The sequence below is a fragment of the Pecten maximus genome, chromosome 8 (assembly GCF_902652985.1).
Source record: "Pecten maximus chromosome 8, xPecMax1.1, whole genome shotgun sequence".
Classification (NCBI taxonomy): Eukaryota; Metazoa; Mollusca; class Bivalvia; order Pectinida; family Pectinidae; genus Pecten; species Pecten maximus.
The window spans coordinates 5,611,648-5,629,065 of record NC_047022.1 but is presented as its reverse complement, the minus strand read 5'-3'; the positions used below and the strand labels follow the sequence as shown (position 1 = coordinate 5,629,065).

Sequence of the window (17,418 nt, the reverse complement as noted above, 5' to 3'; positions counted from 1 at the left end):
TCTTTTCGGCTTAAGTTGAAACATTTTTAACTTAAGCTAAAACAAATTGGGATTATGTCTTTATTCAGCTTAAGCTGAAATGATTTCTACTTAAGCTGAAAAGAAAAAAAAACATCATAATGTAAAAAGAATTCAACTTAAGCTTAAAAGATGTTGTTTTGATTAAATGAATAACTGTCTACCCTTTATGACATGGAATCGTCCATTTTGACCTTGAAAATCTAATCGGCTTAAGGTAAAAAGATTTCAACTTTAATTATTAAAACGGCTTGCTATAAAGAGTAACAATTTGTTTCAGAATCGTGAACGACTTCTTCTGTAAAATATCTGTTGAGTAGGGATACAGGTATTGTACATCAAGTACGGTCGCCGTACCTACGACACACACATTACACCGGCGCCTCGTGGATCCAACAAAGTTACTGAAGCACAGGGACTTGAGAATTAGTTAAGTCTACTTGTATGTATGTATAGCACATTTTGATACTTTTTTGGGGGGGCGGGGGGGGGGGGGGGGGGGGGGTGCGGGCGGCTAGATTCAAATTTGGCAAACATGACATCCCGGTTGTCATATATACCATGACTTAAATTTGCTATACCACTAGGCGTGGTCCAAATACATGTAGAATGTAACTAATTCTCAAGTCCCTGTGATAATACACATATTTGCCGTTTCAGGTTTGAACTAGTACATGGAAAAGTTCAGCAATCGTGATTGGTTGATATGACAATTAACATAGCAGACGATTGATTTCGTCCAATGCATGCTGGATTATCACACAGCACATTTCTAGCGTTATCCTTAACGACAAGACGTGTTATCAACTGTGATATCAGTCGTGAGCATAACTGTGATATTAGTCGTGAGCATAGTTGTCAGAACCGTTGGTCAGAATCGACTGCCAGTGATGGCGGTGAAAGGTCTATACAACATAACGAGGACGTTATGGTGGACAGTTTACGCAGTGTTGTGTTACTATTACGCAGGTAAATCAAACTTTCTTATTTACGTATTTTGCTGTCACAGACCAAATAATTAATTTTTCTTTAGATATTTGGAACATTTTTTATTATCAAATCAGACGAAACAGGTGCTTTAAGGTTTGACAAAGGTTTCATTTAACGCACTTCAAGTTATATTTCTACTTTGTAACCTACATTTACACCAATTAGTGGATGTCATTTTTTATATATTTTTTGTAGAACGCTTCCATATCTTAAGTGATTTGTTTGGCTTTCCATCCGTTATTTGATCCAAAAGTTAGAAAATTAGAGAATATATCTATTTTATGCAAATACTTTAAGAGATAACATTGCATTATGAGAGTTGAGGTATGTTGGGAACTATTTGTATTTGCTAATCGTATCATTAACTTTGTTATCATATTGAAAGCAAAACACTTTTATCATAAACTCATATATTTCACACCTTGTGATTGGTTAAAACAGTGTCACGTGATAGCGGTCACATATAATTGAAAAACATCATGTCATTTACAAGGAATGATTGATATGTTGTGAGCCTCGTACTGAGGAATGTTCTCAGTGATGTTCTTTTCCAGTCTTGCTATTTTCTGAATATATAGGACCGTGTACCCAAAGACTGGTCTCATTTGGTTGGTTTATATAGACGAAGTAACACTTTAAGTAATTAAGACAAGCGGTTTTTTGCAGAATCGACAAAATTTGTTATTACCTAAGGATATCCATAATGATATGGTAGCAACACTATGGAATTATGTCCCTTCATATGCTACAGGGAAAGGGTGGGTGACGGAATTTAAGCGCGGCCGACAGAGGCATGATGACGACTACCGTCTTGGAAAGCCTGTCTATGGTACAACCCCCAGAAATGGCCAATACATTTCATGAAATTGTCATGACTGACAGACGAGTCACAGAAAGATATATAGCCAGTAGAGTTGGCATTTCACAGGAAAGAGTCGTGCCATTCTTACCGAGGATCTTGTTGATCAGAAGCACAGCAGGCGCACATTCTCGCCTGCTAATCTTTACCTTGTTGTGGAAATCCTGTCAACTTTGTTCAGAGATTTGTCACTGTGGATGAAACATGGGTCCGTCATTTTACCCCAGAGGCTAAGAAATAGTTGAAACAATGGGAGTACTCTGGCTCTCCCCCGCCAAAGAAGGTTGTTCCATCAGCTGGGAAGGTTATGTCCTCGGTTTTCTGGGATGCAGATGCTTTCTGTTGATAGATTATCTTCAAAACGGACAAACAATCAATGGAACATACTATGCTTCACTTCTGAGGCAGTTACGGTAAAATATTAAACTTAAGCACCGCGGAAAGCTTACTAAAGGTGCTTTATTCCATCAGGACAAAGCTCCTGTTCACAAGTCTGTCATTGCCATGGCTGCCATTCACTAAAGTGGCTTTAAATTGATTGAGCATTAGCCTTAATCACCTGATCCCGCTCCATCAGACTTTCATCTATTTCAAAAACTGAAAACAGTTATTTCAGGCAACCACTTTCAGTCCGATGATGACGTCGTACATGCGGTGGATGACTTTCTGAACACCCAAGAAAAGGAGTTCTATAAAAGTGGCATAGAGGCCCGTTAAACATATTTTGCAAAATTGCATAGATACTGAAGGGGATTATGTTGGAAAATAATACAATATGTACGGCAAAATTCAAATCCTTCAACATGAGGCTCACAACATATCAATCAGCTCTCGTAAAAGCTGGATAACTGATAGGTTTTTTAAACCAAAACGTTTTTGCTAGTCGGTACCAATATAAGTGTGACCGTTTTCAAAATAGCTCCGATTACATTGCGATTGCTGCCGAACTCAAATCAGGAATATTATCTGGGGCGATGCAGAAATATCTCGGAAACCAAACATCATAATTTTTCATTTATTATATAATGCACGCAAATTATCAAATGAACCCTTTAAGTTGATTCAGAATATTTTATACACAAATGATAAGATAATTTGTTAACTTGATTAATATCAAAAGTAATGACTTTGCTGTCAAAAATTGTCACCGGATGCGCTGCTACACAAACTACTTAAGCGCATGTCTAGCGCAAACTCCGACTTTCCTCCACCTCCAAAACCTGACACGTCCTTTAATGACCCTGGCTGTTAATAGGACGTTAAACAAAAGCAAACCGAGCTTTCAGGACAAGAAAGCCGGAGGTCCTGGGTTTCATTCCTAGTGAAGGCAGATGATCAAATGTGACGTTTCCAGCAATGTTAATTTCCAATAGGGGTCGGCGATTTTTTTACACTTTGACCACTTAGACACCAGTCACTGATACATAGCTTTGTGCCATCAAAGTTAGCTCTCATTGGCTATAGCACTTGCCTAATTAACTAATTACATAACTAAATTACTAAACTAAGAACGCAGTTAAAAATCAATATCTATGTTAACGCAATCACACGACAGCATTAAACTATCAGAATTTATTGCTTGTCAGTGCTTTTGTTTAATTTTGAAAAAGATGACACTACTTGGACCATCGTGACCTCATCTGCTGCAAGTTAAATTAATTATTTAAAAAGAACGACAAAATTTGCAATCATATTACCCATATGGGATTATTTTATCTAATTTTCTTTTTAATATGACGCATTTCAAAGATTCCATTTCAACTTAAAGCATGATACGTCAGTTTGTGTATGATGAAGTCACTGTAGCGATACATCCATCTATTGCTCCATCTCTCATTACATGTTCAAATATAAATGAATTGTTTGTAAACTTGTTACTGATCAACACAGATACATAGAATGTTCATTTCCAATCAAAATTAATTAATTTATATCATTCCATGAAATACATTTCTATATGAAATTGACTATACACTCTCTACCTTGACTAATGATAGCTCGCTAGAGTGCTTATAAGCTGAAGTGCTGCTTGGAATGCACTATGTGACCCCGCCCCCTCAGCCCCTCAGCCCCCATGGTCGGGCTTAATCAGAATACCGGGTATGTGCTTGCAGCACCAATCGCCAGGGATCGCTGCTACTTGTGTGTTGTCCATGTGAGCTTCTTGGTCATCTATTTGAGACCAAAACAGGCAAGACGTTAAATTAAGTCACTGTGACCTATATTCTCAGTTTTTGACATTTTTGTCAACTTTTTGTTTTAATCCGACCCTTATGTAACAGTAACGTAACGAAATATCATGTTAACTCTAATATTGAATGTGTATAAGCTCGAGCAGCTAAACTTGAATTTTACACCTTGTGACCTTGACACCATACATTTTACTATCAGCCCAGAAAAAAATAATGTTTTGAATAGCATACAATATGCAGCTTACCCTAAAGTATCATTTGCAAAATATTACACTTATCACCGAGGGGCCACAGAATAGCCCAAATCGGCAACCGGCCTTTGTGCATATACCCGTGTATCTTTTAAGCGTCCAAAGGAACACAACGTCATAGTCCGTATATATGGGTAACAGTTATTTTAAACTCTTTAAAGAAGAGTAACAATTTGTTTCAGAATCGTGAACGACTTCTCCTGTTAAATATCTGTTGAGTAGGAATACAGGTATTGTGCATCATTTCCGTACCTACGACACACACATTACACAGGCGCCGCGTGGATCCAACAAAGCTACTGAAACACAGGGACTTGAGCATTAGTTAAGTCTTCATGTATTTGGACCTCCCCTAGTATGTATAGCACATTTTGAGACGTTTTGGGGGGCTTGATTCAGATTGGCAAAAATGATATCCCCATGGTCATAAATACCTTGACGTTTTGGGGGGCTAGCACACCAAAACGTCTCGAAATGTGCTATACACACTAGAGGAGATCCAAATACATGTAGAATGTAACTGATTCTCAAGTCCCTGTGATAATACACATATTTGCCGTTTCAGGTTTGAACTAGTACATGGAAAAGTTCAGCAATCGTGATTGGTTGATATGACAATTAACATAGCTGACGATTGATTTCGTCCAATGCATGCTGGATTATCGCACAGCACATTTCTAGCGTTATCCTTAACGACAAAACGTGTTATCAACTGTGATATCAGTCGTGAGCATAACTGTGATATTAGTCGTGAGAATAGTTGTCAGAACCGTTGGTCAGAATCGACTGCCAGTGATGGCGTTGAAAGGTCTTTACAACATGACAAGGTGGACAGTTTGCGCAGTGTTGTGTTACTATTACGCAGGTATATCAAACTTTCTTATTTACGTATTTTGCTGTCCCAGACCAAATAATTAATTTGTCTTTAGATATTTGGAGCATTTTTTTTTATCAAATCAACTGGAACATGTAAGCACTGTTGATTGACGAAGCATGTGCTTTAAGATTTGACAAAGATTTCATTTAAATCACTTCAATTTATATTTCTACATTGTAACTTACATTTACACCAATTAATGGATGTCATTTTTGATATTTTTTTGTAGAACGCTTCCATATCTTAAGTGATTTGTTTGACTTTCCATCCGTTATTTGATCCAAAAGTTAGAAAATTAGAAAATATATCTATTTTATGCAAATACTTTGAGAGATAACATTGCATTATGAGAGTTAAGGTATGTTGGGAACTATTTGTATTTGCTTATCGTATCATTAACTTGGTTATCATAGTGGAAGCAAAACACTTTTATCATAAAATCATATATTTCACACCTTGTGATTGGTTAAAATAGTGTCACGTGATAGTGGTCACATATAATTGAAAAACATCTTGTCATTTACGAGGAATGATTGATATGTTGTGAGCCTCGTACTGAGGAATGTTCTCAGTGATGTTCTTTTTCAGTCTTGCTATTCTCTGACTATATAGGACCGTGTACCCAAAGACTGGTCTCATTTGGTTGGTTTATATAGACGAAGTAACACTCTCAAGTAATTAAGACAAGCGATTTTTGCAGAATCGACAAAATTTGTAATTACCTAAGGATATCCATAATGATATGGTAGCAACACTATGGAATTATGTCCCTTCATATGCTACAGGGAAAGGGTGGGTGACGGAATTTAAGCGCGGCCGACAGAGGCATGAGGACGACCACCGTCCTGGAAAGCCTGTCTATGATACAACCCCCAGAAATGGCCAATACATTTCATGAAATTGTCATGACTGACAGACGAGTCACAGAAAGATATATAGCCAGTAGAGTTGGCATTTCACAGGAAAGAGTCGTGCCATTCTTACCGAGGATCTTGTTGATCAGAAGCACAGCAGGGGCACATTCTCGCCTGCTAATCTTTACCTTGTTGTGGAAATCCTGTCAACTTTGTTCAGAGATTTGTCACTGTGGATGAAACATGGGTCCGTCATTTTACCCCAGAGGCTAAGAAATAGTTGAAACAATGGGAGTACTCTGGCTCCCCCCCGCCAAAGAAGGTTGTTCCATCAGCTGGGAAGGTTATGTCCTCGGTTTTCTGGGATGCAGATGCTTTCTGTTGATAGATTATCTTCAAAACGGACAAACAATCAATGGAACATACTATGCTTCACTTCTGAGGCAGTTACGGTAAAATATTAAACTTAAGCACCGCGGAAAGCTTACTAAAGGTGCTTTATTCCATCAGGACAAAGCTCACAAGTCTGTCATTACCATGGCTGCCATTCACTAAAGTGGCTTTAAATTGATTGAGCATTAGCCTTAATCACCTGATCCCGCTCCATCAGACTTTCATCTATTTCAAAAACTGAAAACAATTATTTCAGGCAACCACTTTCAGTCCGATGATGACGTCGTACATGCGGTGGATAACTTTCTGAACACCCAAGAAAAGGAGTTCTATAAAAGTGGCATAGAGGCCCGTTAAACATATTTTGCAAAATTGTATAGATACTGAAGGGGATTATGTTGGAAAATAATACAATATGTACGGCAAAATTCAAATCCTTCAACATGAGGCTCACAACATATCAATCAGCTCTCGTAAAAGCTGGATAACTGATGGGTTTTTTTTTATAATGCACGCAAATTATCAAATGAACCCTTTAAGTTCATTCAGAATATTTTATACACAAATGATAAGATAATTTGTTAACTTGATTAATATCAAAAGTAATGACTTTGCTGTCAAAAATTGTCACCGGATGCGCTGCTTCACAAACTACTTAAGCGCATGTCTAGCGCAAACTCCGACTTTCCTCCACCTCCAAAACCTGACACGTCCTTTAATGACCCTGGCTGTTAATAGGACGTTAAACAAAAGCAAACCGAGCTTTCAGGACAAGAAAGCCGGAGGTCCTGGGTTTCATTCCTAGTGAAGGCAGATAATAAAATGTGACGTTTCCAGCAATGTTAATTTCCAATAGGGGTCGGCGATTTTTTTTTTACACTTTGACCACTTAGACACCAGTCACTGATACATAGCTTTGTGCCATCAAAGTTAGCTCTCATTGGCTATAGCACTTGCCTAATTAACTAATTACATAACTAAATTACTAAACTAAGAACGCAGTTAAAAATCAATATCTATGTTAACGCAATCACACGATAGCATTAAACTATCAGAATGTATTGCTTGTCAGTGCTTTTTTTATTTTGAAAAAGATGACACTACTTGGACCATCGTGACCTCATCTGCTGCAAGTTAAATTAATTATTTAAAAAGAACGACAAAATTTGCAATCATATTACCCATATGGGATTATTTTATCTAATTTCTTTTTAATATGACGCATTTCAAAGATTCCATTTCAACTTAAAGCATGATACGTCAGTTTGTGTATGATGAAGTCACTGTAGCGATACATACATCTATTGCTCCATCTCTCATTACATGTTCAAATATAAATGAATCGTTTGTAAACTTGTTACTGATCAACACAGATATATAGAATGTTCATTTCCAATCAAAATTAATTAATTTATATCATTCCATGAAATACATTTCTATATGAAATTGACTATACACTCTCTACCTTGACTAATGATAGCTCGCTAGAGTGCTTATAAGCTGAAGTGCTGCTTGGAATGCACTATGTGACCCCGCCCCCTCAGCCCCTCGGCCCCTCAGCCCCCATGGTCGGGCTTAATCAGAATACCGGGTATGTGCTTGCAGCACCAATCGCCAGGGATCACTGCTGAAAACAGGCAAGACGCTAAATTAAGTCACTGTGACCTATATTCTCAATTTTTGACATTTTTGTCAACTTTTTGTTTTAATCCGACCCTTATGTAACAGTAACGTAACGAAATATCATGTTAACTCTAATATTGAATGTGTATAAGCTGGAGCAGTTTAACTTGAATTTCACACCTTGTGACCTAGACACCATACATTTTACTATCAGCCCAGAAAAAAATAATGTTTTGAATAGCATACAATATGCAGCTTACCCTAAAGTATCATTTGCAAAATATTACACTTATCACCGAGGGGCCACAGAATAGCCCAAATTGGCAACCGTCCTTTGTACATATACCCGGGTATCTTATAAGCGTCCAAAGGAACACAACGTCATAGTCCGTATATATGGGTAACAGTTATTTTAAACTCTTTAAAGAAGAGTAACAATTTGTTTCAGAATCGTGAACGACTTCTCCTGTTAAATATCTGTTGAGTAGGAATACAGGTATTGTGCATCATATCCGTACCTACGACACACACATTACATAGGCGCCGCGTGGATCCAACAAAGCTACTGAACCACAGGGACTTGAGCATTAGTTAAGTCTATATGTATTTGGACCTCCCCTAGTATGTATAGCACATTTTGAGACGTTTTGGGGGGCTTGATTCAGATTGGCAAAAATGATATCCCCATGGTCATAAATACCTTGACGTTTTTGGGGGGGGGGCTAGCACACCAAAACGTCTCGAAATGTGCTATACACACTAGAGGAGATCCAAATACATGTAGAATGTAACTAATTCTCAAGTCCCTGTGATAATACACATATTTGCCGTTTCAGGTTTGAACTAGTACATGGAAAAGTTCAGCAATCGTGATTGGTTGATATGACAATTAACATAGCAGACGATTGATTTCGTCCAATGCATGCTGGATTATCGCACAGCACATTTCTAGCGTTATCCTTAACGACAAGACGTGTTATCAACTGTGATATCAGTCGTGAGCATAACTGTGATATTAGTCGTGAGAATAGTTGTCGGAACCGTTGGTCAGAATCGACTGCCAGTGATGGCGGTGAAAGGTCTATACAACATGACAATGACGTTATGGGACAGTTTACGCAGTGTTGTGTTACTATTGCGCAGGTAAATCAAACTTTCTTATTTACGTATTTTCCTGTCCAAGACCAAATAATTATTTTTTCTTTAGATATTTGGAACATTTTCTATTATCAAATCAACTGGAACATGTAAGCACTATTGATAGACGAAGCAGGTGATTTAAGGTTTGACAAAGGTTTCATTTAATGCACTTCAAGTTATATTTCTATATTGTAACCTACATTTATACCAATTAATGGATGTCATTTTTGATATTTTTTTTGTAGAACGTTTCCATATCTTAAGTGATTTGTTTGACTTTCCATCCGTTATTTGATCCAAAAGTTAGAAAATTAGAAAATATATCTATTTTATGCAAATACTTTGAGAGATAACATTGCATTATGAGAGTTAAGGTATGTTGGGAACTATTTGTATTTGCTTATCGTATCATTAACTTGGTTATCATAGTGGAAGCAAAACACTTTTATCATAAAATCATATATTTCACACCTTGTGATTGGTTAAAACATTGTCATGTGATAGCGGTCACATATAATTGAAAAACATCTTGTCATTTACGAGGAATGATTGATATGTTGTGAGCCTCGTACTGAGGAATGTTCTCAGTGATGTTCTTTTTCAGTCTTGCTATTCTCTGACTATATAGGACCGTGAACCCAAAGACTGGTCTCATTTGGTTGGTTTATATAGACGAAGTAACACTTTAAGTAATTAAGACAAGCGATTTTTGCAGAATCGACAAAATTTGTAATTACCTAAGGATATCCATAATGATATGGTAGCAACACTATGGAATTATGTCCCTTCATATGCTACAGTGAAAGGGTGGGTGACGGAATTTAAGCGCGGCCGACAGAGGCATGAGGACGACCACCGTCCTCGAAAGCCTGTCTATGCTACAACCCCCAGAAATGGCCAATACATTTCATGAAATTGTCATGACTGACAGACGAGTCACAGAAAGATATAACGCCAGTAGAGTTGGCATTTCACATGACAGAGTCGTGCCATTCTTACCGAGGATCTTGCAATGAGAATTATTTCGGCCTGATGGATGCCAAGACTTCTGACAGTTGATCAGAAGCACAGCAGGCGCACATTCCCGCCTGCTAATCTTTACCTTGTTGTGGAAATCCTGTCAACTTTGTTCAGAGATTTGTCACTGTGGATGAAACATGGGTCCGTCATTTTACCCCAGAGGCTAAGAAATAGTTGAAACAATGGGAGTACTCTGGCTCTCCCCCGCCAAAGAAGGTTGTTCCATCAGCTGGGAAGGTTATGTCCTCGGTTTTCTGGGATGCAGATGGTTTCTGTTGATAGATTATCTTCAAAACGGACAAACAATCAATGGAACATACTATGCTTCACTTCTGAGGCAGTAACGGTAAAATATTAAACTTAAGCACCGCGGAAAGCTTACTAAAGGTGCTTTATTCCATCAGGACAAAGCTCCTGTTCACAAGTCTGTCATTGCCATGGCTGCCATTCACTAAAGTGGCTTTAAACTGATTGAGCATTAGCCTTAATCACCTGATCCCGCTCCATCAGACTTTCATCTATTTTAAAAACTGAAAACAATTATTTCAGGCAACCACTTTCAGTCCGATGATGACGTCGTACATGCGGTGGATGACTTTCTAAACACCGAAGAAAAGGAGTTCTATAAAAGTGGCATAGAGGCCCGTTAAACATCGTTGGCAAAAGTGTATAGATACTGAAGGAGATTATGTTGGAAAATAATACAATATGTACGGCAAAATTCAAATCCTTCAACATGAGGCTCACAAAATATCAATCAGCTCTCGTAAAAGCTGGACAATGTATAATGACAAGTCATATGGTAACTTTTTTTTTTTTTTTTTTTTCAAACCAAAACGTTTTTGCTAGTCGGTACCAATATAAGTGTGTCCATTTTTAAAATAACTCCGATTACATTGCGATTGCTGCCGAACTCAAATCAGGAATATTATCTGGGGCGATGCAGAAATATCTCGGAAACCAAACATCATAAATTTTCATTTATTATCTAATGCACGCAAATTATCAAATGAACTCCTTACGTTCATTCTGAATATTTTAGACACAAATGATAAGATAATTTGTTAACTTGATGAATATCTAAAGTAATTACTTTGCTGTCAAAAATTGTCACCGGATGCGCTGCTACACAAACCTCTTTAAGCGCATGTCTACCGCAAACGCCGGTCTTTATCGAGGTGTTTTTTGTAAACTCCAATGTTGAAACACAGCTATGAGAGAGGGTTTTACAGCGTGATTTGTCAAGTCAAATGCATCAAAGCGACACAGCAGCCGATATTTTGTCCTGTCATAAAGACTCCATACCAATCTGACTGCAAACACATTTCGTACATATCTCGAACTAGGACGTAGTATCTTTCGCTTCAAATCGTTTATGTAATACCTCTCGGTGTCATATGACTATCACGATAATTGAGTTTTATTTGTAGCACTATATACTACTTTCGTACTTGACAGAAAATCAATGATTAAAGTCAAACTTCGAGAAGAAAAAGAAAAGATATTGACCTCTGTGTGGTGTAGAGAAGTGGATCAATACTCAGAGGAAAGAAAAGTCCTCAAAAATCTTGAGACTGGATTAGATGTCTTCATCACACATAATGAGACTTTCCCTATCTACTTTATGTTTTAGTATTCTTAAAATATTCATTTTCTGTAAGCATGTTCATGAATATAGTTGATTTGCTCCCATCACTCCTGAAAGTTAGCCATAAGTGTTTGTGTACTAAGATAGAACTGAATATATCATCAGGATTAATAAGTTCTCTTTTCTCGAAAAAAGTATATATTCTGTTTTCTGTGCATTGAAATTGACACCCCACCCCACCCACCCTCCGCCATCTTTTCCCCAATGTACCTATATCACTCAAACCATTTTAATTTTCAATGCAATTTCATTTTGATTATATATCATAAAGAGAAACATCATCAGGAAAGAGTTTAATTTTGCTTGTACAGTCAGTTATATCATTAACATATATTAGAAAATCAAGGTCGGTAAATGGCAAAATCTACGTTTAAATATTGGAAAAGGGTCTTTTCTTTCGTACAAGGAGGAACCAACGGTTTTTTAATTGTTTTTTTTGTTCGTTATGTTGGTTTGTTTATTGCTTTTTTTGTGATTTTGTTGGGGTTTTTTGTTGTTTTTTTTGTTGTTTTTTTGGGGTTTTTTTTTTGGTTTTTTTTGTTTTGTTATTTTGTTGTTTATTTGTGTGTTGTTTTATTATTATTATCATTATATTTTTTTGTTTGTGTTTTTTGTGTGTTTTTTGTTTTTGTTTTTTGTTTTTTGTTTTCATCTCTCTTATTTGTTCTGATTCAGTCCATGGCCACTTCTCAAGTCGCGTCATTTCTAACGTCGCACTGAACAAGCCAACTAGCCAATCATCGACCTTTAACGCTTCCTCACTGGCCGTGGACGGATTTGTCGACCCTCCAACATGTATGTCTACCTCAGAGACTGGCTATCAGTGGTGGCAGGTTGACATAGGATCAGTCTACACGATAACAAACGTGTCCATTCAGACAAATATTGGTAAAAATAAGTATTTATAGCATTCTCATGGAAATGGTTTTATTGTATATAAGTTTTGATAATCTTGCATTAAATATTTCATATCACATATGAAACAAGTCAAAGACGACAAATATCTGAAGCGTTAACTTAATTCTATATGAAATGGATGCGAAGCATTATTCAATTCCTTTGTAAGTTGTAGAGGCGACATATTGCCTTAGGATCTCGAAAATCATCAATTTCAATGTAATGCGATAACAAGAGATTTTAAAGGATTAACTTTCATTTTGTAGGAAGTTTTTGAAGTCGTACATTCCGTGATTGATTTTAATTAAATCAGTCTATATATTTAACGAAAAGTGATACGCATCGATTGATTATATAATATATACAGTATAAACTGTAGAAATATATTACAAAATGTATGATTAATGGAAGCGCCGTGAGTTAATTACTCTCTCTTGTTGTCGTTGTAGACAAAAGATTGAGAAATTTCACCGTAGAATTGTCCAAAACGAACACGTCTAACGTGGGAAGCCATCTACTGGACGCCATTTTGTGCTACAACTACACCGAGTCACCAGTTCCCGGTGATGACGTCATCACTTTACCATGCCCACGTGACACGACCGGCCGCTTTCTAAGGATCTCCAAAATGGTTGAGATCCTTGACGACGCTTTGACCTTCTGTGAGGTTGTTGTTGAAGGTACGTTCCATGTATCCTTGAAATAAAAACAAAAGCTGTACTGAAAATCATCCTGACATATAAGGATCGGTGTTATACTCGCAAAATATTTTTTCTAACACCGATCCGTATATGTCTTTTACGCGATAGGCAACAAACGATATAAATAAATCATTCGGAACTTTTCTCGCTAACTTATGATTTACTTTGCAGACCTGACTGATATAGAGAACAGCAAACCACATTCCTGAAAATATGTCAGATGTTTGGGTTCTATTGATACATATACAAGTGTATCGTTTGTGGAACGATCATCTGCAACGTTATGAAAAACTCTCTCGGAATCATTAAAAGATTAAAACCATAAAATCTCGGTTTAAAAATTATACATGCTCCATGTGTTGCTGCCCTGACTCGGTCAAGGTGATTTATTATGTATCTGATAGATCTACTAGAGGTACATGTTTATTCAATCTTTCGTTTGATGAAAGTAAAATTCTGTCAAAGTATTACGGCTTACCGATGGACATACAGACAATATTGACTTATGGGGTGCAGTCTTTTGTCTGCGAACTTGTGGGGTGCAACGCACAAGTTTAATAAGCTATGGACATCACACTTACTTTACGTTCATTCCGTCGCGAAAAAAACACATGCGCAGTGAGGTTTAATGATGAATTATGGGGAAAACACAAAATTATATTAAATTTCATCTCCTATATTTGTACGGAATGATTCGTTAATTCTCCCAACAAGTACAAGTATATCGTAGTGAGTACGGACGGACGATTGTAATGTTTATAATGATAGGGAGCACATTAATAATTAAATAATAGTAATCAACTTTTAGTTTGATAATAAAACAAATACGGGGCTCTTTGTTGTAATCTTACCCTGATTTTAAGAAAATGGCGTCTTCCGCCTGACTTAAAAATGAATACTTCAAAGACACCAATTTTTAATTCTTCGTATCAGTTTAGTCAATAACAATACCAACACGTAAGGTTACCTATTACAATCCTTTTGTTCCTGCTTTGATTTTTTGGGGATAGCCGTATAATATTCATTTTGTACAGAATATGACGCGACAGGCGGCGTTACTGGTCAAGATGAAGTATGTGATTGGTCATGGCGGTAAATTCAAAATGCAGATAGACAGTTAAAAACGAAACAAAGATAAGAATGGATGCAAGCTGAATAAGTGGATGTATCTTTTCAAATGACACATTAGTAAAATTATATTCCTGATTCGAATGCATTCTTATTATCACCAAAAATGATTGAAAATGATATAATGTTGTTATCCGTGCTGAAACGCATTAGTTTGTCACTAGCCCTCCATCACTGGGTTGCGAGTTCGAAACCTACGTACGTGGCCGGTGGTTTTTCTCCTGGTGCTCCGGCTGGTTTTTCTCCATTTCAAAAACCAGACACGTCCTTAAATGACCCTGGCTGTTAAAAGGACGTTAAATAAAACAAACCAAACCCAAGCATTAATTAGTTCGTTAATTGATTTCACAAGCAGTTTTACATTATAACTACCAGCATTAAAACTATGGCGTTTATCTTTCTTAAAAGATATTTCTTGTTAAAGATATTTCATGTTTATCATTATTATCATGGATATTTCTTTTAAAGTATCCAGGGATGAGTGCAATTTGGCTGACATAGCATTAAATAAGCCGACCAACCAGTCGTCTGTGGGATGGGGAGGGGTCGCAAGTCGGGTCGTGGACGGGAATCTAAATCCCTACTACAATGCCCGGTCATGTTCACACTCGAACCCAACAGACGAAAGACCGTGGTTGCAGGTGGATTTGGGGGATGTCTACAGCATCAACCGTGTCTCTATTCAAAACAGAGTAGCCGATGGTAAGAAATGGATTTATAACAACCTGCAAAATACATGATGTTACTGGTCTGTGAGACATCTTATAATATTACGGTCTAAGGGGAAATAACTCCATTCCGGATATTGTTGTTTATTTCTATTTTTCCTGAATAAATCAGAGGAAACACGCTGGTCCTCGCACCGACTTACAACATCAAATAACCCGTGACCTAGAACAAAAGTATAGCACAAGTCTAAAAATATTTCTTATATTCAATAAATAATGTGTGTCGGCAACTCGCTTGGGGAGGAAGACAAAAATCTGCATGTCACTTCCATTTTTTATTCTTCCACAAAATCTCCTACCTAGAGAGTTCTAAAATCAAGGGAGGTAATTACAATTTTACAGAAGTTAGGCAATTACAAGAGTTGTCTCCCCTCTCATGATATCCGTATAGATACTAATACACAACATTTGATAATGATGTACAGATGTATTCTGTGCGAGCTTTTACAGATTTGATACACATTTCTTATAATACATGAAATATTCTCTAGATCTACGACTCTGAAAGGAAATTAGTGTAAATGGAGGCAATATATATATATATATATATTACCAAGGATGAAATTATGTTCCAATGAACACAGATACAATTTTAACCTTGAAATAAAAAAAAGGAATCAGCGAGATTTCATCGTTATCAGAGACATATATAGATCTATATATGTCTCTGTAGATATATATAGATCTATATATGTCTCTGTCGTCATATTACATTTGTTTTGTGATTTTATATGATAGGGCACGAGCTGAAAAATTTCGTAATAGAAACATCAGAGACGAACGCCAAAGGGCTAAATGGTCACCTTAAAAACAGCAAGCTGTGCTACAATTACACTGAAGCTCACGTACCTGATGGTGAACTGAAGACACTGCACTGTCTCCCTGACACTGTCGGTCGCTACCTCAGGATCATGAAGTCATCGAGTGCCTTAATCATTTGTGAAGTCATCGTAGAAGGTGATTAAATACTTTATACATGTATATATATATGTGTGTGTGTGTGTGTGTGTGTGTGTGTGTGTGTCAAGTAGTAATAACGACAGTACAGACAAATAAATTGTCGAATTTTCGAGGCAATCTGCAGTAAAAACGAGTATCGGCCGAGGGGGATTACATACGATCACATATAGACATAGAACATGGAACAGTTACACAAATATAGTAGGTATAAACAACAAAAAATATCGTAATGTTGTAAAAACGAGTATCGGCCGAGGGGGATCGATAAAGGGGCAGATTGCCTCGAAAATTAGGCAATTTACTTGTCTGTACTGTCGTTATTACTACTTGACGTATATCAATTTCTAGTACAGCGATATCGTTTATAGAAGGTTATAAATACAATAATCATGCATATTAATGACTTACCGTCGTGGAGTTTTCGGGAACACTGCATGTTATAAAATTATCAATGAACATATTGATTGTTCGTAGACTGAACGTTACCAAACACAATAATACATGTACATATGTATATCGAAATCACAAGTGGATTTTAAAATGCTCACAGTCAGTTCCACCGAGTAAAACGATAATATCATCAAATAGAATTTTTTTTTTTATATATAACTGGATTTTTTTCTACAATTACAGGTAAACCGGTTTCCTGTCTCGACCCTACCTGTCATAAGATGCCAACGATCAGACAACGTGACGACCAATCTCTGACAGAAATCGTAAACGAGTTGAAAAAACTGATGTCCGGAACCGGAAGTAGGTGCAACTTCAAGAGGAAATGGATCGGTGGAAATTGGTATTGGTCTGTGTGGTTCCCGACTTACTGATTGGACTCCCGACAAACATGGCACATCATTTCACTGTGACAGCGACAAGGATTACACTGTGACAGTGACAAGGATTACACTGTGACAGAGACAAGGATTACACTGTGACAGAGACAAGAATTACAATGTGACAGCGACAAGGATTACATTTTGACGGCGACAAGGATTACACTATGACAGTGACAAGGATTACACTGTGACAGCGACAAGGATTACATTGTGACAGTGACAAGGATTACATTGTGACAGCGACAAGGATTACACTATGACAGTGACAAGGATTACACTGTGACAGCGACAAGGATTACATTGTGA

General features: G+C 37.1%; 1 protein-coding gene across 1 annotated transcript; it reads left to right on the top strand.

Annotated features, from left to right (window-relative positions):
• The first annotated feature begins 736 nt into the window (after nucleotides 1-736).
• Nucleotides 737-17,215, top strand: LOC117333698. Its single transcript, XM_033893119.1, has 6 exons — nucleotides 737-987; nucleotides 12,541-12,753; nucleotides 13,212-13,442; nucleotides 15,060-15,293; nucleotides 16,058-16,276; nucleotides 16,913-17,215. Exons 1-6 carry the CDS (start codon nucleotides 909-911, stop codon nucleotides 17,101-17,103), a joined length of 1,167 nt encoding a protein of 388 aa, XP_033749010.1. The 5' UTR covers nucleotides 737-908; the 3' UTR covers nucleotides 17,104-17,215.
• Nucleotides 17,216-17,418: the final 203 nt, after the last annotated feature.